This window comes from Spermophilus citellus (genome assembly GCF_964194105.1).
Source record: "Spermophilus citellus genome assembly, chromosome: 1".
In the NCBI taxonomy this organism is placed as follows: Eukaryota; Metazoa; Chordata; class Mammalia; order Rodentia; family Sciuridae; genus Spermophilus; species Spermophilus citellus.
The window spans coordinates 165067348-165094938 of record NC_138182.1 but is presented as its reverse complement, the minus strand read 5'-3'; the positions used below and the strand labels follow the sequence as shown (position 1 = coordinate 165094938).

Genomic DNA, 27591 nt, shown 5'->3' with positions numbered 1-27591 from the left:
ATAATTTGGTGTGTCTATAACTTCACTGGGACAAAACTATAATTTGTAACTAGCATTTTTTGCTATTTGCTTTTTCCTATTTTATTATACTCTATTGCATGGACTGGCAGGAAGCCTGTGAGCTCTAACACCACCCAATATAACTATAAGACCCTGATCCCTCTCCTACTAACTGGGAAATCCTGAACAAGTCACATAAGGTTGCTGAGTCTCAGTTTGTCCATGTAAAAAAATAATGATACTATTTTATTGCTGTTTGAGCTTTCATAATGTTAAGGACTAAATTTACCAAAATATCACATTTGAATTATCCTATAGTTCTTTAAATCTAAGAAATCATTCTTGATTCAGATGAATCAGAGAAGAAATCAAAGAGCAGTATTTACAGGGTAGGGATGGAGGGTTGGGAATCACTAATTACAAATGCATTAGCCCCTAAATCCCAAGTTTTAATTTCTGTGACTACTTCAAAGAAATTGCACAGGTGTATTAAAATATATTGGAAATTCTAAATTAGAGATTGTATATATTATTACATTAAATGACATTAATATAGTTAACATTATTATATGTAATTATAATTATAGTATTACTAATACTATAATGTAACTATATGCATATTATATATTATATACTATATTTAAGTTTTAATAGGTGTTCCACATCTGGAATGATGGGACAAAATGGTTTAAAGAGGTTGTAGGGTTAGAGCTGACCACAAGCTGAATAATAATTGTTTTTCTCTCTGATAAAAATTACTAGAAGTTAGGGATTATGTATTTTTTGTATTATTTACAATACTTTACAAAAGCTGTTTCATAGCAATTAAATAAGAATTTGCTCAGTCTTAGAGATATTATAAAATACCAACAGCTTAATATTAGCACATATAATATTGAAGTATTTTAGTAGAGTTTTTTTAATATATATTTTTAGTTGTTGATGATGTTTATTTTATTCACTTATTTATATTTGGTGCTGAGAATTGAACTCCGTGCCCCACACATGCCAGGCAAGCACTTTTACTACTGAGCCACAATCCCAGCGCTGTAGTGTTTTTTATACTGGCATTTGTTTATAGTTTTGGCTACTGTTTTTAGGAGACATGGGATAATGTAGAGAATATTCATTCAACTGACAGCTTAGTGGGAAAAAAATATCAAAAGGGAATTCAGCCTTATGAGTTTTTGCTTGGTATCTGCAGTATAGACAAATTTGTGTAACTTTGAGAAATTGCTTAAAATCTCTAGAAATCCACTTCTTTAAAAGGCAGGTATGGTACTAGATGATCTTGAAGGTCAATTAGAATGCTAAAACTGTGATTCAAAGATGGATAAAGAGCCCATGAGGTGACCATGACTGAGTCATCTGAAGTTGGGGAAACCTCCCCTTGGGGGTTCATGCATGACTTTGAGGAAGTCAATAGCACTATGAAATTACAGAGCACTTGTACAGATGGTGACATATTAACATAAAAATTGTGGTGCAGAGTGAAAAAGCATACACAATTATATAAAATATGCTTATACATATGGAAAACCAACAGATGACTATTGTTTTTATAATAGAAACCAAAAATTAAAGCATGATGATAACCTCTCCACTGCTGTGACATCACAAAACTTGGGAATCTTAGAGAAGTTGCAAGGTAAAGAGTAGGGAGAAAACAAGACTCTTCAAGGAAATGGCAAACTTTTATGCTACGGGCTCAAATAGGACACCAGCTTGGAGAGTAACCATTTGAACAAATCAAACATCAAGCAAATGCCTTCCAATTCCATGATTCAGGTCTCCAGAGAGGTGAAATAGAAGAAACTCACTTGACTCTTATTCAACTAGTTCCCTCTTAGATTTATAAACTGTCTTTTTGGTTTTCAATCTTAACTACAAAGGTCAGGAACAATCAGCAGCATATAGGATCTCACTAAGTCACATCTGGTGTCCTAAAGGTGCTGTGTCTTCCCTCACCCCTCTGCTATGGAGTCAAGTAACCCTGTAAGGCTATTCAGACCTCAAAAAAATAGAACCATCCACCACTGTCTTCTCCCTTCAAATTTTACTGAAACATGTTATTATGGTGCACATTAAGTCTATGTTTAGAGTGGCCAACTGGTGAGGGAATTAACGTGGAAATATTTGCAGAGCCACTTTCCTGCCCTCTTGTCTTGCCAAAGAAACATGGACTTGCCAGTCTCTGGTGCTGGAAGAGATCTCAGTGGTCAAGACCCACATGATGCCCTTGGGGAATAAATCTACTACTTTATTAAAAAATACCTACTATATACACACAGTAAGGAATTTCATTCCAAATTATTGAACTCTGTATGCCTGCAGCTCTAGTTAATAAGTTTTAAACAGCAGTGCTGGTCAAAGATTAAGTAAAACTCTTTAAGAATCATTTCCCCCACCCCTGTTTAATTTTTTTTTTACACAATACACACTTAGAAATCAAAATGTTTAGTAGAGCCAGATGTTACACCACTGGACTGTGGTTCAAGGATTGGCCCATAAATCATGTTTGTTTATTACTTGTGTAATAGGATCTGAAAACTGAAGTTTCCACCAGGCAACAAAATATAATAGATTCAAAATTCCAAAGAAAAGTTCCAAACCATGCTTTGAAGATCTTCAAAGTAAATAATCTTTACTGGGGGTCCTTTTGGGATTCTCAGCTAGTTATAAAAAACACAGAAGGGTAAGAAATGATGACAAAAGAGACAAGAGAAGAGATCTTTTGGCTGGAAGTGAGTATTTTGCCAGGTTTTCCATGAAGTCAGGGAGATAGGAAAAGGTCAATCCTCTAACCCTAGTCTAGTGGGAGAAGGCCCTCAGAGAACAGTAAAAGTGTTTCTTAAGGATAAGAGACTTAAAGACTGGTGTCCAACTCACTATTGGGAAAGCTGAAATTGACACTGTGGCCAGAATCTAACAACTCCTACCAGGCAAAATGCTAAAGGCAAGAGAACTGACTGCTTCGGAAGCAAAAATTTGGGACACTGACAGTCCCAGGCAAGGGTTGTATGAGTGTTCCTTAAGAGCTGTGGGGTCTGAGACAAAGTAAGCCAGGATGAGGACTGTCTTGTCCTGTCCAGTAGAGCCACCTTCAAGAAGCTGAAGGACAGTGGAGATTCATTACTTGATGCTCAAGGACCGAGAGTCACAGTGACCATCAGAACACAGAAATAAGTATCCTGCTGGATTAGGGGAATGACAGGAGAAAGTGAAACAGCAGAAAAAATAAAATAGAACCATCCAAACCATAGAGTCTAAGAAAGTGATATCTTAAAGGATAAAGACATCTGTTAGGCCAGAAGAAGAAGTACATGCCCTATGTTTCACCTAGTTCTCTTGGCCCCTGACCTCTGCACCCTTGTGAGATTGAAGTGGCAGCTATCAAAACAGCAGGGAGGACTAGAAACAGGAGGTGGAGAAATGGAGATCAACTACTCCTCACCTTCATAAATCTTCATAAAAGATTTGAATCATTGGTCACTGAATTTTCTTGGTTTTGCCACTGACTACATTTGTGGCTTCCATTCAGAGCCAACTGTGAAGTAGGGAGTGAGGATGCAGTGGGGTGGGCAGGAGAGATAACAGTAAATGAAATTCAAAGTTTTGAGTATTACACAAGACTTGATTTTCTCCTTTTGGCCTCTGAATGTATTTGTGATTTAGTGACAATAGATCATTTGTCACCTAAGAATGAGCAGGAAATTATAGGTTACTGGAGTCATAGGAGTAGGAAAGATGATACCATAAACTAAACTGTAAAAGGACAGTGGGAAAAACAAACTTGTATTTTTACTGCATTATGAGGTATGCCATTTCAGTATGTTTGCAAAAGATGCAGGATTTAAATATTTGGTTAGCAAAATCATTTACCAGAGAAAACTGCTTAGTCACATGAAATACATGGGTTCAATGCCTGCATGGGTAATGAAATGACCTCTTCCCTCTATGACATCATCAACTTGATGTGCCTGGCACTTAACTTCACTGGCCTTGTTTTGAGACATCCACATTTTTTCCTAATATTGCTCAATTATCTATTTTGTGTATCATACCCTAAGCACTGTACCTAGTTTCCTAGCATAAAAAGAAACTACAAGAAAGTCTTTTCAATTCTTTCTTCGCTCTGTCTACATGTACAGAAAGAGATTGATTTTGATCATGCCACATTGCTTTTATTTTTTCCTCAAACCTAATCCTAATTTTCTGCAAGTATTTCATACTTCTTTCTCTGGATCTTTCTATTTTCCTTTCTCTAAATATCTCCCAACAACTACTGATCTTTTATCAAGGGAATGACATGATCAAAAATGAAAGAAGTATTCCTAAGGATATAAGAGTAGGGCTATAGATCCTCCCTAATTAAATTTAGAAAGTAGAAGAGAATCTGCAGAGTCCCACCATCTTAATTTACAGATTTGAACACTGACACACTGGAAATTTATACAACTTAGACTACTAGTAAGTGGCAGGGATGGTACTAGAATCAGGGTCCAGGCTCCCAAGCCTGGGGTCCTTTTTAGTTCCCTGCCTAACTTCAAGTATATAATTTAACAAATACTAAAAATCTAACAAAGATATCATGAAGATGATTTAACATTAATCTTATAATTAATGGAATTTCCAAATCTAGACAGGATAAAACTTCTATTTTCCACCAGGAGGGAAAATCTGACTGAAATCAGCCTTATGCTGAAAACAACTAAAAACACTGACAAAATATAATAAACAATTGAATTTAGACATTAGGAAACAGGAAGCACAGAACCTTGATCCCCAGGAAAAGACAAGGTGAACTCCACAATCACCCTGTCTCTCTTCTGGGAAGCAATTTCTAAACTGCCGCACAGGGAGAAGAAATGAAAGAGAATCTAATGATTTCACCAAGTTGAGAAGACAGAGATTAATGCTCAGGAAGACCTACACAGCTAAAATTTTCAGGGTAGAGTAGAAGAGAGAAGCAGCTGTGTTGAGAAAGACCTCTGTAAATCTTCATAGAATTCCCCTGGATTTCCTTGTTTTTGCCTGTGACTTTGTGACTGTAGATCATCACCCAAGAATGAGCAGAAAATTATGGGTTGCTGGAGTCTTCACGTAGGAATAGGAAAGATAATCCCATAGACTAAACTGTGAAAGGACAGTGGGAAAAATGAAATTGTATTTTTACTACATTAGGATGTATGCCTTAATCTGCATTTTATAAGGTCAGACAAAGGAAGAACATTGGTGAAGGAATAAGTACCAGGGAAGGTAAACTGAACAATTCCTAGAGCTCACATAGTACTAGGAGTTGTTTGAATTCCAACAAGCTAGAGCATAGAAATCCCTAGAATAGGTGGTTTGTGCAGAAGAAGTAAGAAAGGTAATGCCTAGTACTGAGCTAAAGAAGCACTAAAGTAGAAGTCATGGCAGAGTTGCTCTCAGCTTAAAACAAGGCTCAAGAGGATCACCAAGTAACTTACATACTTATCTTACAGATCAATATTCTTTAAAGTGATATAACAAAAATCCAGTGCTCAATAACATAAAAATTTAAATGTTGGGAGCTCAGTACAAACAATGCTCAAATATTTGGAAGTAAAATAACAATGTTCTAAATAATGCATGAAGCCATGAAGAAATCAAAATGGAACTTAGAAAATATTTTGCACTGAATGAATTTGTGACAAGTTGCTAAAGAAATACCAGGAAATTTATAACACTAATTGTCTATATTAGAAAAGGAGGATATTAAATTAATGTCCTTGTGTCAATCTGAAGAATATAAAAAGAGTAAAGGAAATGAAGTCCATAGTACCGGGAAGAAAGGAAATAATAAAGATCAAAGTATAGATAATTGAAATTAAAGAAATGATAGAGAAAATCAATAAAACAAAAACCTGGTTACATAAGGCTAATAAAATACATAAATCTCTAAGAAGACTTATCATACTTAGTGAATATTAAAAATAGAAGGAAACTTGAAAAGTCCTACCCTCTTAATTTAAAGCTGAGGGCCAAGACCCCTCCCTCTTCACTCCAATTCTTATGATCATACCAGAATGATTTCAGACATGTCTCTCAGAGTAGCAGACATGAATTTATTAGAAGGGATATGAAAAGGGAATAGGGAACACTGTCAAGGGAAAAGTGGGGTCCTCTCTGAGAGAAGGAACCAATCTTCTCCTGCCTTCCAGTTTTATTGGGGATCCCAGGGAGGTTTCCAGAGAGTCCCATCCAGGTTTGCCTCTGGACTTTTGACTGACAGGAGGATTGCATGAGACTTTCAAGTCCCCACTTCTGTGACAACTCTAGGTAACTTTGACTCATGCTGACCAGTTCTAATTGAAACCTGTTCTTACAGATTTTATGGTTAGGGGGAATTATCCTTATCTCCCTGAATTCTGGGATCTGCTTTGTGTAAGAGTCACAGAAGTCCCCCACCCCATTCAGAGTAACTTATATTCATCTTATTGGCATTTTGGGTCTCCAGTTTTCCTTCAGATAACAATTTGTTTGCTAAGGAATGAAACATATCCTGTGGACTTAAGCCAGGCAGCGCTGTAGATAAATTTCTTTTTAGAAAAAGAAAGCATGTGGGGTCAGCAAAGTGGGCTCAGCTTATGGAATTATTTCCTAACTTCATTTTCCCACTACTTATATCTGTTTGTTCCCTATCATTCCCCTGTCAATGACTTTGGGTCCCTAAATTCTCTTAGGATATTTGGGCATTGATTTGACCTGGGTGCTTCCATATGAGAGAGAGTGAAGTTAGGTGAAATGACCTGAAATCCTTGTTCTCTATCAGGTACAGGCATAGACAGTTAAGGGAATTTAGCAACAAGGCAATCCAGAGATCCATGGTGGCAGTTGGTGGGTGACTGAACAAAGCAAATACAGGACAGGAATTATGCTAGGACAACAATAAACAGGACAGCAAAACATCATTTTCTGTAAATAGCACAGAAGCAATTAGTATTATCAGTCAGTCTCTTTAGACAGCAATTCATTAAAGTTTAAGGTGGGGTCCAACATGCTACTGATTAGTGAGTGGAGACCACTTAAGTCTTTAGAAAAATAAGCAAAGTTGCTATAAATACACAATGTTCAGTTTTTATAATGGCACAGATGTCCCCTTGAGCTATATTTAAGATATCTAACACCACCTGATTTCTGTAAAATAGATTTTTATTAGCATTACCTCTTCATTAGTAGAGGGATCCTTTTAACTGTGTTCTTTAGGTCTGGAGATAAATATTAGAGAGTAAAAGGAAGAAAAAGAGGACTCTTTAACTTGGGGTTAAAAAGTCTCATGATCATTGGCTTTCAGATTCTACAAGTATGAGGCCTTCACCAATAATCTTTCAATTGCCAGTGGGCAATATTTTTTTCCCCAAAAATGCCAACGGTGAAAGCCTCAATTCTTATCGTTAAGGGCTGTAGCATCTAAATTCTAATCAAGAGACCTTTTGGTCCTTACTAGAGTGTGCTCTAGCCAAAGAACCATCAATTGTCTCAAGACTTTCCCTCAGTCACCAAAAACCTGAGGCATATAATAGAGGTAGTTTAGATAAGGTATGTAAAACCAGGCCTAACACCAAATGTTACAGGGCACTGGCCTGTCACAGAACTGAAGCAGGCTTTCACAGGCTTTCCTCTTCACCCAGATTCTTATAATCATGCTGGAAAGATTTCAGACATGTCTCTCAGAGAAACAGAAGGGACAGGAAAAGGAAAAAGAGGGACACTATCAAGGAAATAATGGGTTCTCTCAGAGAGAAAGACAACACACCCCTCCTGCCCTCCAGTTTTACTGGGGAGTCTCAGGGCTTTGCAGATAATCCTACCCAGGTTCATGTCTTGACTTTTTACTGACAGCAAGGTGACAACAGACTTTTTTTTTTTTAGAATCAAGAAGAAAGGAGTTTATTTGAGAAATCCAACTTATCTCCTTTTTTAAAAATTATTTTTTCTTAATTAATTTTTATTTATATATGACAGTGGAATGCATCATCACTAGCAATTAGAGAAATGCAAATCAAAATAAGATTTCATCTTACTCCTGTCAAAATGGCAGCTCTTATGAAGACAAACAACAATAAGTGTTGGTGTGGATGTGGGGGAAAAGGTACACTCGTACACTCCTGATGGGACTGCAAATTGATGCAGCCAATATGGAAAGCAGTATGGAGATTTCTTGGAAAAATGGGAATGGAACCACCATTTGACCCAGCTATCCCTCACCTCAGTCTATACCCAAAGGACTTAAAAGCAGCATATTACAGGGACATAGCCACATCAATGTTTGTGGCAGCACAATTCACAATAGCTAAACTGTGGAGCCAACCTAGATGCCTTTCAATAGATGAATGGATAAAAAAAGTGGCATATATACACAATGGAATAGTATTCAGAAATAAAAGAGAACAAAATCATGGTATTTGCAGGTAAATGGATGGAATTAGAGAAGATAATGTTATGTGAAGTTAGCCGATCCCAAAAACCCAAATGCTGAATGTTTTCTCTGATATAAGGAGACTGACTCATGGTGGGATAGGGAGAGGGAGCATGGGAGGAATAGATGAACTCTAGTTAGGCCAGAGGGGTAGGAGGGGAAGGAAGGGGTCATGGGGTTAGAAATGATGGTGGAATGTGATGGACAACAGACTTTTAAGTCCCCATCCCAACTTTAATTCACTTTGGCCCATGATGACCAGTTTTAATTGAATCTTGTTCTTATCAAGTTTATGGTTAGGGTGAATTATCCTTATCTGCCTGCATTCTGGGATCTGGTCTTTGTAAGGGTCACAAAAGTGCCCTTATCTTACTAAGGGTAACTTGTAGGATTTGGTTTGTTTTGATTTTTATGGACACAATACCTTTATTTTATTTCTTTTTATGTGGTGTTGAAGGTTGAATCCAGTGCCTCACACATGCTGTACCATTGAACCACAATCTCAGCCCCTAACTTGTGCTCTTTTTCATCAGCATTTTGGTTCTGCATTTCATTTGCAGTGAACAGATTGTTTGCTGAGGAGTGTAACAAACATATTCTGTTGATCTAAGCCAGGCATGACTGCTAGTAAGTTACATTAAAAAAAAAAAAAAGAAAAAGAGAAAGCATTTGGGGTCAGTGCAGTAGACCCCATTTACAGAATTATTCCCTTAACCTCATTTTCCCGTCATTCACATTTTTCTGTTCCCTATTAGTACCAGACAAGGGCTCCAGCTCCCAGAGACAGAAGATATAAATTACCAGTATCAGGAATGAAAGAAGTAATGTGGTTCTGAATTTAAAATAATAAAAAGAAAACATTTTGACAACTTTGTTTAAAAGAATAAGTCCTTTGAAAGATACAAACTATTAAACCTCACTCATGAAGAAATCATCTAAATAGCCCTATATCTATTGAGTAAATTTAAGTTGCAGTTAAGAAACATTTCACAAAGAAATTCACAGGCCCACATGGCTTCACAGGTGAAATTCATCCAGGCATTTAAGAAAAAGGTAATAAAAATTACATAAATTCTTTCTGAAAATTGAAGAAGAGGGAATACTTCTGAATTCATTCTTTAAAGTCAATGTTACTTTGTTATCAAACCCAAAGACATTGCAAGGAAACAAAAAGTCCGGATCTCTCATGAACACAGATGCAAAAATTCTAAACAAAATTTTAGCATACAAATCTAATAATATATAAAAAGGCTAATGTATGAAGACCAAGTGGATTTATTACAAAAATGCAACTTTTAAAAAAATCAATGTAACTTAACAAACTAAAGAAAAATCATAAGATCATCTTAATATGCAGAAAAAAAATTGACAGAATCTGACATCCATTCCCAATAAAACTCAGAAAATTAAAAATTCAGAAAGCACTTCCTCAATCTATTCAAAGATATCTACAAAAAATAAAATAAGAAAAGAAAACTCACATAAAGAATTAATGATGCAAGACTAAGTGCTTTTGCAATAAAATAAGGGAGATGCTTGGATATATTCACTTATTTTTTTTCTATTAAATATTGTACCAAAGGCACTATCCATTAAAATAAGACAAAAACCACATAAACTAGAAAAGAAATAAATCATCTTTACTTGAAAATAGTGTGATAACCGATGTGGAAAATATAAGAGAAAATTACATTCTTTTCACAAAAAAATGCTGCAAAAACTAGCAAGGAAGTTTGATACGTTTATATCATACAAGATTGAACCACAAAAAAAAAACTAGCAATAAACAATTAGAAATTCAAAATTGTTTTTTATTTGCAGAGAAACAAGAAGTTCCTTTATTTCCTGTCAATTCCTTAAAAGAAAGCACAAATAGAGTGTTCTGGGTCATGAGTAATTATCATTTTAATCAACATTGCTGTGCAGTGGACCTAATAGAAGAAAAAGTAGGCCCAAATATTCACCACATCGACTTAGGAACTGACTTCCTTAATAAGACTCCTAAAGTGCAAGAAGTAAAATAAAGAATAAACAAATGAGATGGAGTCAAACTAAAAAGCTTCTTCTCAGCAAAGGAAACAATGATGTGAAAAGAGAGCCTACAGAATGGGAGAAAATCTTCACCACATGCACCTCAGATAGAGCACTAATGTCCAGGATATATAAAGAACTCAAAAACCTTAACACACACACACACACACACACACACACACACACACACACTAAATAAATAAATAAATAAATAAAATGGGCTAAGGAACTGAACAGACACTTCACAGAAGAAAAATACAATTGATCAACAAATACGAAGAAATGTTCAAAATCTCTGGTAATTAGGGAAATGCAAATCAATACTACGCTAAGATTTTATCTCACTCCAGTCAGCATAGCAATTATCAAGAACACAAGCAATAATAAGTGTTGGTAAGGATGTGGGGGAAAAGGCACACTTATTGCTGGTGGGACTGCAAACTGGTGCAACTGCGATGGAAAGCAGTATGGAGATTCTTCAGAAAACTTAGAATGGAACCACCTTTGACCCAGTTATCCCACTCCTTAATTTTTTAATTCTCTCCAAATGTTTATATATATTCAATGCAATCTCACTTGAAATTTCAGCAGTCTTTCTCATTCCTTTTCTTTTTTAGAAATTAATAAGATAATTCTGAAATTTATATGGAAACCAAAGGACCTAGAGTACCCAAAATAACTTTTAAAAAGAACAAAATTGGGAAATGAATATTACCTGATTTCAAGAATATTTTTAAAGCTAATAATCAAGACAGCATAGAATAATAAGTCAATGAAATAGAATAAGAATTGAAAAATACACCCATATACATATGGACAAGTGACCTTTTTTTTACATAGACACAAAAACAATCAATGGAGAAAGAGCAAACTTTTAACAGTTTGGTGTGACAATTCAACTTTCAAATGCCAAAAAAATAAATAAATAAAAAGAAGAGAGAACTTCAATTCATACCTTCTATCATATATATAAAAAAACTTTAAATGAATCTTAGTTATAACTATGAAACCTAAAACTATGAAACTTCCAGAAGAAGGTATAGAAGGAAATATTTATGATGTTGAGATGTTTTCTCAGATGTAATAAAACTCAGAAAAATTCAATTCATATTCAAATGTTTTCTCAGATGTAACACTAAAAGCCTGATACATCAAATGACTAAAATGGAATAGTCTGTCAATATTAAGTGTTGGCAAAGATGTGGAGTAACTAGAATTTTCCCACACTGTTCATGGAAATTTTAAATGGTCAAATAAATGCTTTAGAAAACAGTTTCATAGTTTTGAAAAACTTAAACATTCACCTACCATATGACCAGTAATTCTACTGAGTAAAAGAAGTCAGATGAGAAAAACTATATGATTCCATTCATTTGAAACACCAGGAAGTGTGAATTAATCTACAGTTAAAGGAAGCAGGTGCGTGGTTGCCTCAAGTGGAGAAAGGAGAGATTATAAAGAACATAAGAAACTTTGGAGGCAATAGACATTCCCATTATGTTGATTGTGGTATAATTTTTACTACCACATTTGCAGATACATGCTAAAACTTCTCTAGTTGTATTGTTTCAGTACATACAGTGTACTGTATGTCAATTATACTTCAATACAAATGTTCAAAAATCACTAGAAAAAGAAAGCAGTATGAAAATGTCCATGAGGGCTGGGATTGTGGCTCATCGGTAGAGCGGTTGCCTAGCACGGGTGGGACAGGGGTTCCATCCTCAGCACCACATAAAAATAAAGGCATTGTGTTGTGTCCATCTGCACCAAGAAATAAATATTTTTTTAAAAATGTCCATGATTATCTGGAGAAAATGAAGTCAATATAAATGAAATAAAAAACAACAGAGATACTAAAATTAGCAGACAAAAACATTTAAATAATAATTACAAATAAATCCAATATGCCCAAGGATATAAAGCAAAATACTAATGTATTAAGGAACAAAATGAATTACATAAAAATGTAGAATTTATTTTTTAAAAAAATATTTATTTATTTTTTAGTTTTCGGCGGACACAACATCTTTGTTTGTATGTGGTGCTGAGGATCGAACCTGGGCCGCACGGATACCAGGTGAGCGCGCTACCGCTTGAGCCACATCCCCAGCCCCTGTAGAAATTTAATGACAAAAAAATGCAATGTCTTGCATGATAATTTCACTGGATGGGACTAAAAGCAGATTGAAAAAAAAATGAATGCAGAGCAATTGAAACTACCCAAAATCAAATACACAGAGGAAAAGTATTTTAAAAAGTGAAAAAAGACCTCAGTGATATGCTAGGGAATGATGAAGCAGACAAATTGGTAATTGGAATCCCAGGATAATAGGTAAAAAATAGGAGACAGAAGAAAATGTTAGAATAATGTCTGAAAGTTTTATAAGCACTCTACATTCACAAATATAAGACACTCAATGAACCCTGAACAGGATAAACCAATGATGACCACATTGAGGCAAATCAATTTCTTGAAACAAGTGATAAAGAAAAAGCTTAAAAACAGATACAGAAAAAGGCAAATCATATATAAAAGAATAAAAATTAAAGTCACAGACATCTCTGCAGAAATTATACAAGCCAGGTGATAAAATAACATCTTTGAATTGCTGAAATTAAAAACAACAGTAAAAACAAATCTGCCAACCTATAATTCTATATCCAGCAGAAAGTTCTTTCAAAAATGAAGGAAAAATAACTTCCTAGATTAACAAAAGCTGAGGGAATTTATCACTATTAGACCTGAATATGAAGAAATATTAACGTTCTTCATGTGAGAGCAAAACAGTATGGAAACTTAGATGTGCACAAAGAAATGAAGAGCACTAGAGATGAAAGTAAACAAAGAGACTTTTTCATTTTTTTATTCAAAAGTCATCCATAGTGCCCATTGCAGGGCAAACACGTCAGCTAAGGTGTCCCAGTGTTCATGAAGCTGAGGTAGGATGATCACAAGTTCAAGGCTGATCTCAGCAACCTTAAGGAGACCCTGTCTCAAAATAAGAAAAAAGAAAAGGAAGAAAGGGAGGGAGGAGGAAAAGAAGGAAGAGGTAGTTTAGGGATTGTATATATACATATATATGGCGATATATAATCTATGTAGTGTAAAATGTTTAGCAACTATAGCACAAAGGATAATAGAACCTGGAAGGAAATGGTTCTGAGATTCATAGATTATTTATGAAGTGGTAGATAACATTTGACTCTAGTCTATAGTAAGTTGGGGATGCATATTATAAACACTAGAGGAATCCTCCCATGCACATATCCCCCCTCCCCAAATAGAACATATTAGCCAAGAGTTAAGATTCAAAGGAATTTTAAAAATATTCAATCAAAAAGAAGCAAGAAAGAGAAGAAGAGAGAGACCGAGCACAGGTGTGAGTGCAAAAGCAGATGGGATAATAGAAAACTAAGAGCAAGGTGTAGATTTAAGCCCAGCCAAATCAATAATTAAATCAAACATAAACAGTTTACCACCAATTAAAAGACAGATTGTTAGACTGTATAAAAAGCAAGAGTCAACTCTATGTTTTCCATAAGAAATTCATTTTTAATATCCAGACACATATAGGTTAAAAGTAAAAGGATAGGAAAAGATACATAATATAAACATTAGTTATTAAACAACTGGAATAGGAAGAAAGAGAGTAGATGAGGGGCATAGAATACAGCCTGCTTAGTTCTTATTCTTTTCTCCAAAAAATGCTGTGGGAAGTTCAGAAAGGACTGAAATTTCTAAGTGAAAATCTGAACTTCAGATTTCTTAAACAAAAGGAAGGCATTTCCTGCATGTTAACTTTAAAGATCTCATTCCAAACCCTCTCAAGATTGAACACGCCTTCTCATGCCAACAACAAAGGGAGGTGACCCTTGTTATTGTTCATAAATTATTATTGTTGTTGTTGTTGTTATTATTATTATTATTATTATTATTATTATTTGGTACTGGAATTGAACTCAGGGCGCTCACCCACTGAGTCACATCCCCAGCCCTATTTTGTATTTTATTTAGAGACAGAGTCTCACTGAGTTGCTTAGCACCTCCTCACTATTGCTGAGGCTGGCTTTGAACTTTAAATCCTCCTGTCTCAGAGCCTCTCAAGCCAATAGGCTTACAGGCGTGTGTGCCCCCCATGCCTGGCTATAAATTATTTTTCATAGTGTTAGATACTGTGCCTCTTATGTTCAAACTTTCCTTACGTCAATTTTGCACATATTAAATGAATATATGGATGTAAAATTTTTTGCATAACTAGCAATGATACAATATCATCCTATTGAAGGAATTTCAAGTGTTTCAATTAATTCATTGGGTTAAGTACTATGAAAAAGGGTCTCCGGGAGGAGCAAGCTCATCTTCAAGGGGTAGAAACAGAACGTAGTCCCCAAATATTCTCAGTAGTGGTATATCTAGTTTTACCCTCACGGTGATAATTTCAGAAAAGGCCTCCTTATTTCTTTAATATGGTGGAAGTCAACCTATAATCATTCTATAGTTCTGAAATATTTGAGTGATTTATATAGTACTTACAAGAAAAGAATGTTTTTTTTTTTTACTTTCCCAATTCAACTATTATCAGATGAGTAAGCAATCTTCAATAAGCTAACTGGCTTTCAATATAGGAACATTCTCTGCAATGTGTTCCAAAGGTCAGAAGCAGTGGGTACAAAGAATAGTTTCATAATGCAATGTGTTATGGAGTCATTGATAATAATTGCTTAGAAGCTTTGGATGAATCAAAATGTTATAACTCTGGTCATTTTTCTGGATCAGATATTTATTTTTCTTGGAGAAGATTATAGAGTATCATCAAAATTTACTTACAAGAACTCAGACGTGCAAAACAAACTGTCTTATAACTAATCTCTTCATTCTCTGGGACCCATGTTTTCACTGATAGTACAGAAAAAAAATGCAAGCTTACCAATTATTTTCTTTATCAGTTTAAATCAATCTTATTCAAAAGGATAGTCTAAACTCTCTTTCTTGACTCTTTCCTTAGGACATGAAAACTGATAATATTTCCTTATATACTCAAATGCCATATTGGAAAAGGGGATAGAAAGAGAAGGCCTCTTGAAAAGAGAGGACTTCTTGAATTCACCAGACAGATGGACCACATTTTCTGTACTAGTGTGACTTGTGAACCATTTCTTCATAATAGTCAAGATGCAGTGGATCCCAGTGGTGATATGTCCCTCGTGTGGGCTCTTACTTGCACGGCCAATCATTTGAACCTGGCTCTAACTCTCTTTGGAACTATATTTTGGGCAACCATTTCTACAGCATTCATTGTAACAGTTATTTTGATCTGTAGTATAGTGGCCCCTCTGTAACTCTCCAGTCAATATCCTCAGCCATATGAGTAAGTTTAGATACCCTCTGGCCTCAAAAAGATCACAGGGACCACCTGTACTATCTAGGCCTATTGGCCTAAGCTACTTCTATTCTATGAATTAGAACATTGGAACATTGCCTTCACAGTCATATCAATCATAAAAGGAAGAACAAACTCCTTGCAAAACTTCTTTGCATACATTTCTAAAGAACAGAGTATCTGGGAATTAACTAAGTCTGAGGGCCAATCTACAACCAATGTGGAGGGAACAAATACTACTGCTTCCTTGCTTTTAATAGGGACAGGTTTGAGAGATGATTCATACTTTCCAGAAGTTTACTCCATAGGACTTTCTTTGATCTCACACTCTGAATTGGCCTTCTTCCCTTCCAAGCATGTTTCCCCATTTTCCAGGTGGTTTTTCCTAGGAACATTACCGAAGTAACTATTCTCATAGGAAAATTTGTCTGAGGGTTATTTCCGGTCAGAAAGAGGATAGTGAAAATTAAAGACACTTGTTCTCCCTACTTGTCCTTTTCTCTCTCCTCCAAGCCTTTCTCCCTATGTTGGAAGTCCTCTCTATCCTCCCTTACTTACAACAACTGCTCTCATCAAAAGGAGTGAGAACACCAAATATTCAATCATTCAAATAAAGTTAAATATTTGAATCTAAGTCTAACAAAATGTATATAGGACTTAAGTATTTAAAATGATAATAAATTGAAGATCTAAATAAATGGACATTCCATGTTGATGAACTGGAAAACTCAGCATATTAAAATGTCAGTTCTCCCTAGATTGATATAGAGGTTTAACATAATGTATTTCAAAATCCCAAACAACATTTTTTTAGTAAACACAGACAATAATATCATCAAATATTATGGAAATTCAAAAGAACTAAAATAATTAAAAAGTAATTCTGAAAAAGAAGGCAAATTTAAGCCTTATGGAGCCATAAGAGTTAAGACTAGGTAGCATTAGCTGAACAGACACATGGACCAATGGAGCAGAATAGAGGATCCAGCAAAAGCCTCACACAATAGAGGCAACTCATTTTTTATAAGGTTACAAAAGCAATTAAATAGGGGGTGGGAAGAATAGTCTTTTCAAGAAATGGTGCTGAAACAATTGGATATCCATGGGGGGGGACTTTAACCTAAACATCCCCTCTGATATAAAAATGAACTCAAAATGAACCATATATTTAAATGGAAACCAAAAATTTTTTAAAACTATCAAAGGTAATATTGAAAAAACTGCAGAATGAAAGGCTTGTAAAGAATTCTTAAGATATTATACCAAAAACATGATCTATAAAAAATAGATAGACTCAATTCATCAAAAATTATGCATTTTTGTTCTGTGACTTATTAAGAGGATTAAAAGACAATCTACAGACTGAGATAAATATCTGCAAACCATATCCATCTAACAAAGGATTCAGATTTAGAATATATAAAGAACTCCCAGAATTCAACAGTAACGAAGAAACAATTCAATTAGAAAATGGGCAAAAGACAAGAAGAGACATTTTATTGAACATAATATACAGGCAGTAAATAAGCATATGAAAAGATATGTAGCCTCACAAACCATTATCAAAATGCAAATTAAAACCACAATGAGATATCACTATATGCCTATCAGCAAAACTAAAATAAAAATAGTGACAATATCAAAAAGTGCCCAGCATGCAGAGAAACTATCACTTGGGCATTGCTGGTGGGGATATAAAATGGCATAGCCACTTTGGGAAATAGTTTGGCAATTTCTTAAAGGCTAAATATGCCACAACCACACAACCAACAATTACACTTATAAACATTTACTCAGAGAAATAAAAACTTATGTTCATATTAAAAATGGTCATCATCTCTAGTGATTAGAGAAGTGCAAATTAAGACTACTCTAATATTTCATTTCACTCCAGTCAAATAGCAATTATCAAGAATACAAGCAATAATAAGTGTTGGTGAGAATGTGGGGGAAAAGGTACACTCATACATTGCTGGTGGGACTGCAAACTGGTGCAGAAAACTTGGAATGGAACCACCATCTGACCCAGTTATCCTTGGTTTATACACAAAGGACTTAAAATCAGCATACCATAGTGATGCGTGATACAGCCACATCAATGTTTATAGCAGCTATAATTCACCATAGCTGAACTATGGAACCAACCCAGGTACCCTTCAACAGATGAATGGATGAAGAAAATGTGGTACATATACAATGGTATATTACTTAGTCTTTAAAAAGAATGAAATTGGGCTGGGTTTGTGCTTGCCTAGCACATGCGAGATCCTGGATTTAATCCTCAGCACCACATAAAAATAAATAAATAAACATATTGTGTCCAACTACAACTAAAAAGTAAATTAAAAAAAAAAAGAATGAAATTGGGCTTGGGTTGTGGCTCAGTGGTAGAGCACTCACCTAGCATGTGCAAGGCCCTGGGTTTGATCCTCAGCACCACATAAACAAATAAAATAAAGGCATTGTGTCCAACTACAATTGAAAAATAAATATTAAAAAAAAAGAATGAAATCATGGCATTTTCGGGTAAATGGATGGAGTTGGAGAATATCGTGCTAAGTGAAGTTAGCCAAACCTCAAAAAAACCAAAGGCTGAATGTTTTCTCTGATAAGTGGATGCTAATCCATAATGGAGGAGTGGGTAGGGAAGAATGAAGGAAATTTGGATTGTGCAGAGGGGAGTAAGAGAAGGGGAGGGTGTGGGGATGGGAAAGATGATGGGATGAGATGGATATTATTACCCTATGTACATGTATGATTACACTACTGGTGTGACTCCTCAACCAGAGGAAGGAGAAGCTGTGTTCCATATGTGTACAATGTATAAAAGTGCATTTTACTGTCATGTATAACTAATTAGAACAAATTTTAAAAAACAAAAGACTAATGTTCAAATAAAAACCTGAACATAATTATTCATGGAAGCTATTTTGTAATAGTCAAAAACTAGTAACAACAACAATATCCCTCCATAGGTGAATGACTGAAACTGGTATATACACATATCATGGAAGAGCACTAATCCATTAAAAAAGTTCAAATTATTGATATAACTTGGATGGATTCTGAATGCTCTATACTCAGTGAGGAAAAGCCAATCTCTAGAGTTCTCTTGCTGTCGGGTTCCACTTATATAGCATTATAAAAATGACAAAATTTCAGAGATAGAGAATAGATTTTAAAGGTTGCAGGGTTTTAGGATGGTGGGGGGACGGGTGGGAGTGAGTATGAAGACCAACTCCAAGGTAATGGAGCAGTGCTATATCATGATTGTGGTAGTAGTTACAAAAATCTACTCATGTGATAAATGACATAAAACTATATATACTGTTTTTGATATGTACTATAATTCCTACTCTTGATATTATACTATAATTGTGTAAGATATAGCCATTTGAGGAAACTGAATAAAGAGAACATAAGACCTCTCTGTAATATTTTTGCAACTTTTGGTAAATATAATTGCTTCAAATTAAAATAAAAATGTGAGGCACTGATTGTGAGCATCAGAATTACCTGAGGCAATTGTTCAAATACATAAGTTTTATGAATTGCATTCTAAACTCACTGATCTACAATGTTTTTCTCTTTTAAAATTGTAATTCTGGGGAAATACACATAGCATAAAAGTTACCATCTTTATCATTTTAAAGAACATAGTTTGGTAATGTTAAGTTCATTCATGGTGCTTTACACCAATGTCCAAAATTCTTGCAAAATTAAAACTCTATATGATTGTATATCCTCCTCTGTGAAGTGTCTGTTTAGATCTTTGGCCCATTTATTGATTGGGTTATTTTTTGTTGTTGTTGTTGTTGTTGTTGTTGTTGTTTAACTTTTTGAGTTCTTTGTATACTCTGGAGATTAGTGCTCTATCTGAAGTGTGAGGGGTAAAAATTTGTTCCCAGGATGTAGGCTCCCTATTTACCTCACTTATTATTTCTCTTGCTGAGAAAAAACTTTTTAGTTTGAATATGTCCCATTTGTTGATTCTTGATTTTAACTCTTGTGCTATAGGTGTCCTATTAAGGAATTTGGAGCCCGACCCCACGAGTTGGAGATTAGGGCCAACTTTTTCTTCTATTAGATACAGAGTCTCTGGTTTGATTCCTAGTTCCTTGATCCATTCTAAGTTAACTTTTGTGCATGGTGAGAGAAAGGGATACAATTTCATTTTGTTGCATATGGATTTCCAGTTCTCCCAGCACCATTTGTTGAAGATGCTATCATTTCTCCATTGCATGCTCTTAGCACCTTTGTCTAATATAAGGTAGTTGTAATTTTGTGGATTGGTCTCTGTGTCCTCTATTCTGTACCATTGGTCTACCTGCCTGTTTTGGTACCAGTACCATGCTGTTTTTGTTGCTATTGCTCTGTAGTATAGTTTAAAATCTGGTATCGCTATACCATCTGTTTCACTCTTCCTGCTTAGAATTGCTTTAGCTATTCTAGGTCTTTTATTTCTCCAGATGAGTTTCATGATTACTTTTTATATTTCTGTGAGGAATGCCATTGGGATTTTGATTGGCATTGCATTAAACCTATAGAGTACTTTTGGTAATATGGCCATTTTAATGATATTAATTCTGCCTATCTATGAACAAGGTATATCTTTTCATCTTCTGAGGTCTTCTTCAATTTCTCTCTTTGGGGTTCTGTAGTTTTCATTGTAAAGGTCTTTCACCTCTTTTGTTAGGTTGATTCCCAAGTTTGTTTGTTTGTTTGTTTGTTTTTTTTGAGGATATTGTGAATGGGGTGGTTGTCCTGATTTCCCTTTCAGAGGGTTTGTCACTGATATACAGGAATGCCTTAGACTTATGAGTGTTGATTTTATATCCCACCACTTTGCTGAATTCATTTACTAGTTCTAGAAGTTTTTTGGTAGAACCTTTTGGGTCCGTTAGGTATAGGATCATGTCATCCACAAATAGTGCTAATTTCATTTCTTCTTTTCCTATTTTTATGCCTTTAATTTCTTTTGTCTGTCTTATTGCTCTGGCCAGTGTTTCAAGAACTATGTTGAATAGGAGTGGTGAAAGAGGGCATCCCTGTTTTGTTCCAGATTTTAGAGGGAATGCCTTCAATTTTTCTCCATTTTGAATGATGCTAGCCTGAGGCTTGGCATAAATAGCTTTTACAATGTTGAGGTAAGTTCCTGTTATCCCTAGTTTTTCTAATGTTTTGAACATAAAGGGATGCTGTATTTTGTCGAATGCTTTTTCTGCGTCTATCGAGATGATCATATGGTTTTTATCTTTAAGTCTATTGATGTGGTGGATTAAATTTATTGATTTCCTTATATTGAAACAGCCTTGCATCCCAGGGATGAATCCTACTTGATCATGGTCCACGATCTTTTTAATATGTTTTTGTATCCGATTTGCCAGAATTTTATTGAGGATTTTTGCATCTATGTTCATTAGAGATATTGGTTTGTAGTTTTCTTTCTTTGAAGTGTCTTTATCTGGTTTAGGAATCAGGGTGATGTTGGCCTCATAGAATGAATTTGGAAGTACTCCCGCTTTTTCTATTTTGTGAAATAGCTTGAAAAGTATTGGTATTAGTTCTTCTTTAAAGGTTTTGTAAAACTCTGCTATGTACCCATCCGGTCCTGGGCTTTTCTTGGTTGGTAGTCTTTTGATGGCTTCTTCTATTTCAATTGATATTGGTCTGTTTAAGCTGTGTATACCCTCCTGACTCAATCTGGGCAGATCATACGACTTAAGAAATTTATCAATGCCTTCACTATCTTCTATTTTATTGGTGTATAAGGTTTCAAAATAATTTCTAATTATCATCTGTATTTCTGTAGTGTCTGTTGTGATATTGCTTTTTTCATCCTGTATGCTAGTAATTTGAGTTCCCTCTCTTCTTCTCTTTGTTAGCATGGCTAAGGGTCTGTTGATCTTATTTATTTTTTCAAAGAACCAACTTTTAGTTTTGTCAATTTTTTCAATTGTTTCTTTTATTTCAATTTCATTGATTTCAGCTCTTATTTTAATTATTTCTTGCCTTCTACTACATTTGCTGTTGTTTTGCTCTTCTTTTTCAAGAGCTTTGAGATGAAGTGTGAGAATATTTATTTGTTGGTTTTTCCTTTTTTTTGAGGAATGAACTCCAAGCAATGAATTTTCCTCTTAAAACTGCTTTCATTGTGTCCCATAGATTCCCATATGTTGTGTCTGTGTTTTCATTTATTTCTATGAATTTTTTAATTTCCTCCTTGATGTCTTCTGTAACCCATTGATCATTCAGTAACATATTGTTCATTCTCCAAATAATGTAGGATTTTTCCCTCCTTCTTTTAACGTTGATTTCCAGTTTCATTCCATTATAATCATATAAGATGCATGGTGTTATCTCTACTCCTTTATAATTGCTAAGAGTGATATCAATCAACAAGTACACAAAAAAATGCTCACCATCTCTAGCAATCAGAGAAATGCAAATTAAAACCTCTTAAGATATCATCTCACTCCAGTAAGAATGGCAGCCATTATGAAGTCAAACAATAATAAGTGAGCAACTATGAACAGAGCAGGGAGGAAGAGCAGGAAGAAAAGATTAACATTAAACAGAGACATGAGATGGGAGGGAAAGGGAGAGAAAAGGGAAATTATATGGAAATGAAGGGAGACCCTCATTGCTATACAAAATTACATATAAGGGTCTGGGGATGTGGCTCAAGCGGTAGCGCGCTCGCCTGGCATGCGTGTGGCCCGGGTTCGATCCTCAGCACCACATACAAACAAAGATGTTGTGTCCGCCGAAAACTAAAAAATAAATATTAAAAAAAATTCTCTCTCTCTCTCTCTCTCTCTCTCTCTCTCTCTCTCTCTCTCTCTCCTCTCTCCTCTCTCTCACTCTCTCTTAAAAAAAAATTACATATAAGAGGTTGTGAGGGTAATGGGAAAATAAACAAGGAGAGAAATGAATTACAGTAGATGGGGTAGAGAGAGAAGATGGGAGGGGAGGGGAGGGGGGATAGTAGGGGATAGGAAAGGTAGCAGAATACAACAATTACTAATAGGGCATTATGTAAAATTGTGGATGTGTAACCGACGTGATTCTGCAATCTGCATTTGGGGTAAAATTGGGGGTTCATAACCCACTTCAATCTAATGTATGAAATATGATATGTCAAGAGCTTTGTAATGTTGTGAACAACCAATAAAAAAAAGATAATGAAAAAAAAAATAAGTGCTGGCGAGGATGTGGGGAAAAAGGTACACTTGTACATTGCTGGTGGGACTGCAAATTGGTGCAGCCAATTTGGAGGGCAGTATGGAGATTCCTTGAAAAGCTGGGAATGGAACCACCATTTGACCCAGCTATTCCCCTTCTCAGACTATACCCAAAAGACCTAAAAAGAGCATACTACATGGACACAGCTACATTAATGTTCATAGCAGCACAATTCTCAATAACTAGACTGTGGAACCAACCTAGGTGCCCTTCAACAGATGAATGGATTAAAAAATGTGGCATTTATACACAATGGAATATTACTCAGAACTAAAAAATAAAAAAATCGTGGCATTTGCAGGGAAATGGATGGCAGTAGAGCAGATTATGCTAAGTGAAGTTAGCCAATCCCTAATAAACAAATGCCGAATGTCTTCTCTGATATAAGGGAGGTGACTCAAAACAGAGTAGGGAGGAAGAGCATGAGAAGAAGATTACCATGAAACAAGGAAAAGAGGTGAGAGGGGATGGGAGGGAGAAGGGGAATTACATGGAAGATGGAAGGAGACCCTCATGGTTTCACAAAATACATATATGATGGTGTGAGGGGGGAGGGAAGAAAAAAAGAGAGAGAGATAAGTGTCACAGTAGAATGGGTAGAGAGAGGTGATGGGAGGGGAGGGGAGGGGGGATAGGGAGGGCAGCAGAATATAACTGACACTAGGATTGCTGTATGTATAAACGTGGCTGTATAACCAATGTGATCCTGCAATCTGTACACGTGGAAAAATGAGAATTCATACCCTATTGGATTCAAATGTATGATATGTCAAGATCATTGTATTGTCTTGAACAACTAATTTAAAAAAAAACTCTATATGAATGTGATAATAACTCCTCAGTTCCCTGGCCCCTGGTTTGTTCCTGTCTGGGACCTTTCAGACTCAAATCTAGGAACTTGACAGTTTTAATGTTTAGATAATGAGGGGGCTGTTTGCTGCCAACAATGATGACCTGACCTATGATAGCTGGTACCACTGCCCAAGCTGTGTACCTCCTTTATCACTTAATTCTTACAATATTCTAAAAGTTGACAGTTATTATATCTATTCCATGAAATGAATGAATGAGAAAACTGACTCACAGAGGCTAAGAACTGGCTTAATTCACACAGCTCAGTTTCAAATACAGATCTGTTGGGATCCCCAAATTTGTCATACCAGGATCTTCATGACCTTGGCTTCATGTTTAACTACAGCTGTCTTTTCCTGGTGATTTCAAATGCAAAGACCAAAGGGAAAACTTCTTGGCTATATCTCTTCCAAAACACCACAAGTTTGAAACTCTACCTCAATTTTTTTATATTTATTTTATTTTTTAGTTGTAGTTGGACACAATACATCTTATTTATTTATTTAAATGTGGTGTTGAGGATCAAACCCAGGGCCTTGCACATGTTAGATGTGTTAGAAGAACACTCTACCACTAAGCCACAACCCCAGCCCCTCTACCTCAATTTTAATGTTCTGAAAGCACGGTTTCTACTTATTGTTAGAGTTGATTGGCACAAGAGAGAAATGTATTCCTTTACCATGTTTGCTACTTTGTCTGAGTCATACTCCCACTAAGACAGAGGGAAGGAAAGAAGGAAGGAAGGGAGGGAGAAAGGGAGGGAGGGAGGGGATATGGATGAACAAATTAAGATTTACTGGGTGGCAAAACAAAACATTGTCAGATATCTATGCAGAATTTCCATTTTTTTCTCTGAAAGATCTTGCACCCTGAAATACAGTGATTCCAAAAGGTCTACATGTGTATGAGTTGGGTAAGACATCATCCTAATGAGAAAATTTTGAGACTATTTTTCAAATATTAATGCATTTTTGAAAAAAAAAAACAAGCATACTGTCCTTAAAAACAAAACTTACAGATTACATATCCACTAAGGCAGATCATTAAACTTATTTAAAACCTTTGAAACTTTGGAAAAGAAAGTGTAAGAGATTGTTTAGAAGGTGATTTAATAGGTTCACTGTCCCCCCTTCCCAGAACCTCTGAGAACATTTTCTCTAATAACAATGGGTAAAGTACATGCAGTCCTATAAACCACAAATGCTCCTCCACTGAATGAATGAAGGATAAGATGGCAGGTTAAAAAAAAAATAGAGAAACTGTTTCCTTTGTTCCATATATGCCACTCTGATGGCAGAGTAAGGAAGGGATGATTTTTTTTTTTTTTTTAAACAGGGCTGGAAATACCCCGTTTGGGAGACATTATCTCAAAGGAGTGGAAAAGGAACACAAGTTCTTTGTGTGGGCTTGAAACTCAGAGAGGACGTGTCTTGTCATAGCTTGTATTTATTTAGTTTTTCCCAGAAGAGGAATCTCAGAAGTACCCATCTCTGACGTTCTGCAGAGCTTGACAAAATATAGAAAGGGTAGGGGAAGATGCTACTTGCCAGGGGATGAGTGCCCCAGACAGTAGTGGAAGGGGATGAATCCCAAAGTTGTGGAGAGCAAGCCTTAGCAGAAAACCAAAGGACATGGAAACAAACACTTCTGATGTGGGTATATTTGTTGCAAGAGCAGCTCTTAAAAAGTGACCCAAAAAAGAGGCAGAGCAGGGAAGTGAGCACCTAGAGCGCTCTGGGTAGGGAAGAACCTCAGAAAGAGAAGGGCGCTTTAACCCGACGCTACTCCAACTTTAACGCCCGCAAACACCCAAGAATTTCGTTAAATTTTTCGTTAAAATCCCAAGATTCTGAGCCCCTTGGTTAGGAGTAGAGCCTAAGAATCTGCATTTCCAACAAACTTCCAGGTATTAGAGCGGCTGTTGGTCAGAGCACCAATCTTTGAGTAGCAAGGGATTTTTTCGGGAGTAGGAGGGTGAAGAAATTCTGGGCTGGAGAGAAAGGGGCTTTCTGGAGAAAACGATGAACCTTTGGGGTGGCAGAGACCTCAAATTGGATGGGCAGGATAGTGAAGAAAACTAATCAGAGAAGGAACTTAGGTCTGGAAACTTTAACTTCTAGCAGTTTCAGGAGGAAATGAGAGAAAGGAGGCGTTCGTTCTCTGGCTCTGGAAGAAAAAGTCCAAGAGGCAAATGCCTATAAGAAGGGCAGGAAGTGAATACCTGGACACTATGGGCAGCTGGATCTGCAGCCTGCTCCAGGACGCAGAGGAGGGACACAGGGGATTTGGGCTAAGCAGCCCTTACCTGCGCTCGCCCTGGTCGGTGTACGTGTTGAGGAAGAGCCCCTCCCTGACTTCCTGGAATATTGGGCCAGAGAAGCTGAGGTGCAGTTCATAGCGGTTACCAGGCTGTAGAGCTTCACCGAGTTCCAGCACAACATATTGAGTGTCCATAGCAAACCACACGTCATGCACCGGCACGCGGCCCACGGTGTCGTTCCTAGTGCCTGGGGACAGGGGACCCCTCACTTCAGCGCGATCGTAGTCCAAGAAGAGGCTGTGCAGCAGCAGTCTCTTAGTGGACACCGCGCAGCGCACCGTGATGTTCACTCGACCACTGAATCGCAACTGCACGGAGAGCTTATCGGGCTGCAGCCGGGGCCACAGTTCCAGATCATAGTGAAGCGGCACCAGCCAGAGTGGCAGGCGCAGCTGGTCCCAGGGGCCCGGAGGTCGCCAGTCTTTCGAGGTGGCTGTCACCTGCGGCTCACTAGTAGTGCGGGGTTCCTGCGTTGACGACGGCCCCTCCTGCCCGAGGGGAGAGAAGGACGCGGCGTTTGGGACCTCTAGGCTACGCTGATCCGACGGCGGGACACGCGCGCAGTGGCCATACAGAGAAGCTAACACTGCCAGCGCCAGCAGGAGTGCGGCAGCCAGCCCAGCCAGCAGCAGGGCCACCGCACGGCTCACATAGAAGCCAGAGCTGGAGGGGGGTTCCATAACGCGAGTGTGGCGCTGGCGAGATAGGATACTGGAGATAGCATAAGAGACACAATCCCCAGCGAGGGTATTGGTTGGTGGGACCCCCCACACTCTCCGCCCTTTCTCTCTTGTACTACCTTCCTCCTCGAGAAGCCTAGGAGAACTGCGACAGAAGAAAGTGATTGGGACCAGGGCTTCCCCCTCCCAGTTAATCAGATCCAGGTCCCAGCCTACCCAACCCGCCCCACCAGATCGCTGGGAAGAGGCGGACCCGGCGCACCAAGATGCGCGCCCCTGGGGGTCCAAAGTGAATGACCCCGCAGAAGAAGCATTCGGGATAAGTGCAGGCGGGAGCTGTAGAACCAAACTCTAATCTGGACCTTTTCGAGGAGTTCAGAATTGCTGGGGTGTGCCCTGTTTGTTGTCGCAGAAGGGTCAGATACCAAGCTTGACCACGACGAGCTCCCGGCAATAAAATTTTTTGGCCACCAGCTTGGGCCTCGTGTGCCCAAATATTTGGGGAAACGCTTTGAAATGACACCGAGAGAGGCAACTGCGCTTTCATAATATCTGAAGCCAAAACTATGGCCCCCAAATTCGCCTCCTGAATTAAGACAGGATGCATGAGGCTGGAACAGAGAATGAGAACTTGGA

At 36.9% G+C, this 27591-nt stretch overlaps 1 protein-coding gene across 3 annotated transcripts in view; it reads right to left on the bottom strand.

Moving 5' to 3' along the window:
- LVRN (laeverin) overlaps nucleotides 1-27359 on the bottom strand; it is a 128387-nt gene extending 101028 nt beyond the window's left edge. For 2 of the 3 annotated variants that reach the window (XM_081287221.1, XM_081287222.1), the window contains exon 1: nucleotides 26261-27359. In XM_081287221.1, coding sequence (XP_081143347.1) covers nucleotides 26261-26955 — 695 coding nt within the window. In that variant the 5' untranslated portion in view covers nucleotides 26956-27359. The remainder of the gene's footprint in view (nucleotides 1-26260) is intronic. The other variant, XM_081287220.1, reaches the window with a different exon arrangement.
- Between the last annotated feature and the right edge of the window lie 232 nt (nucleotides 27360-27591).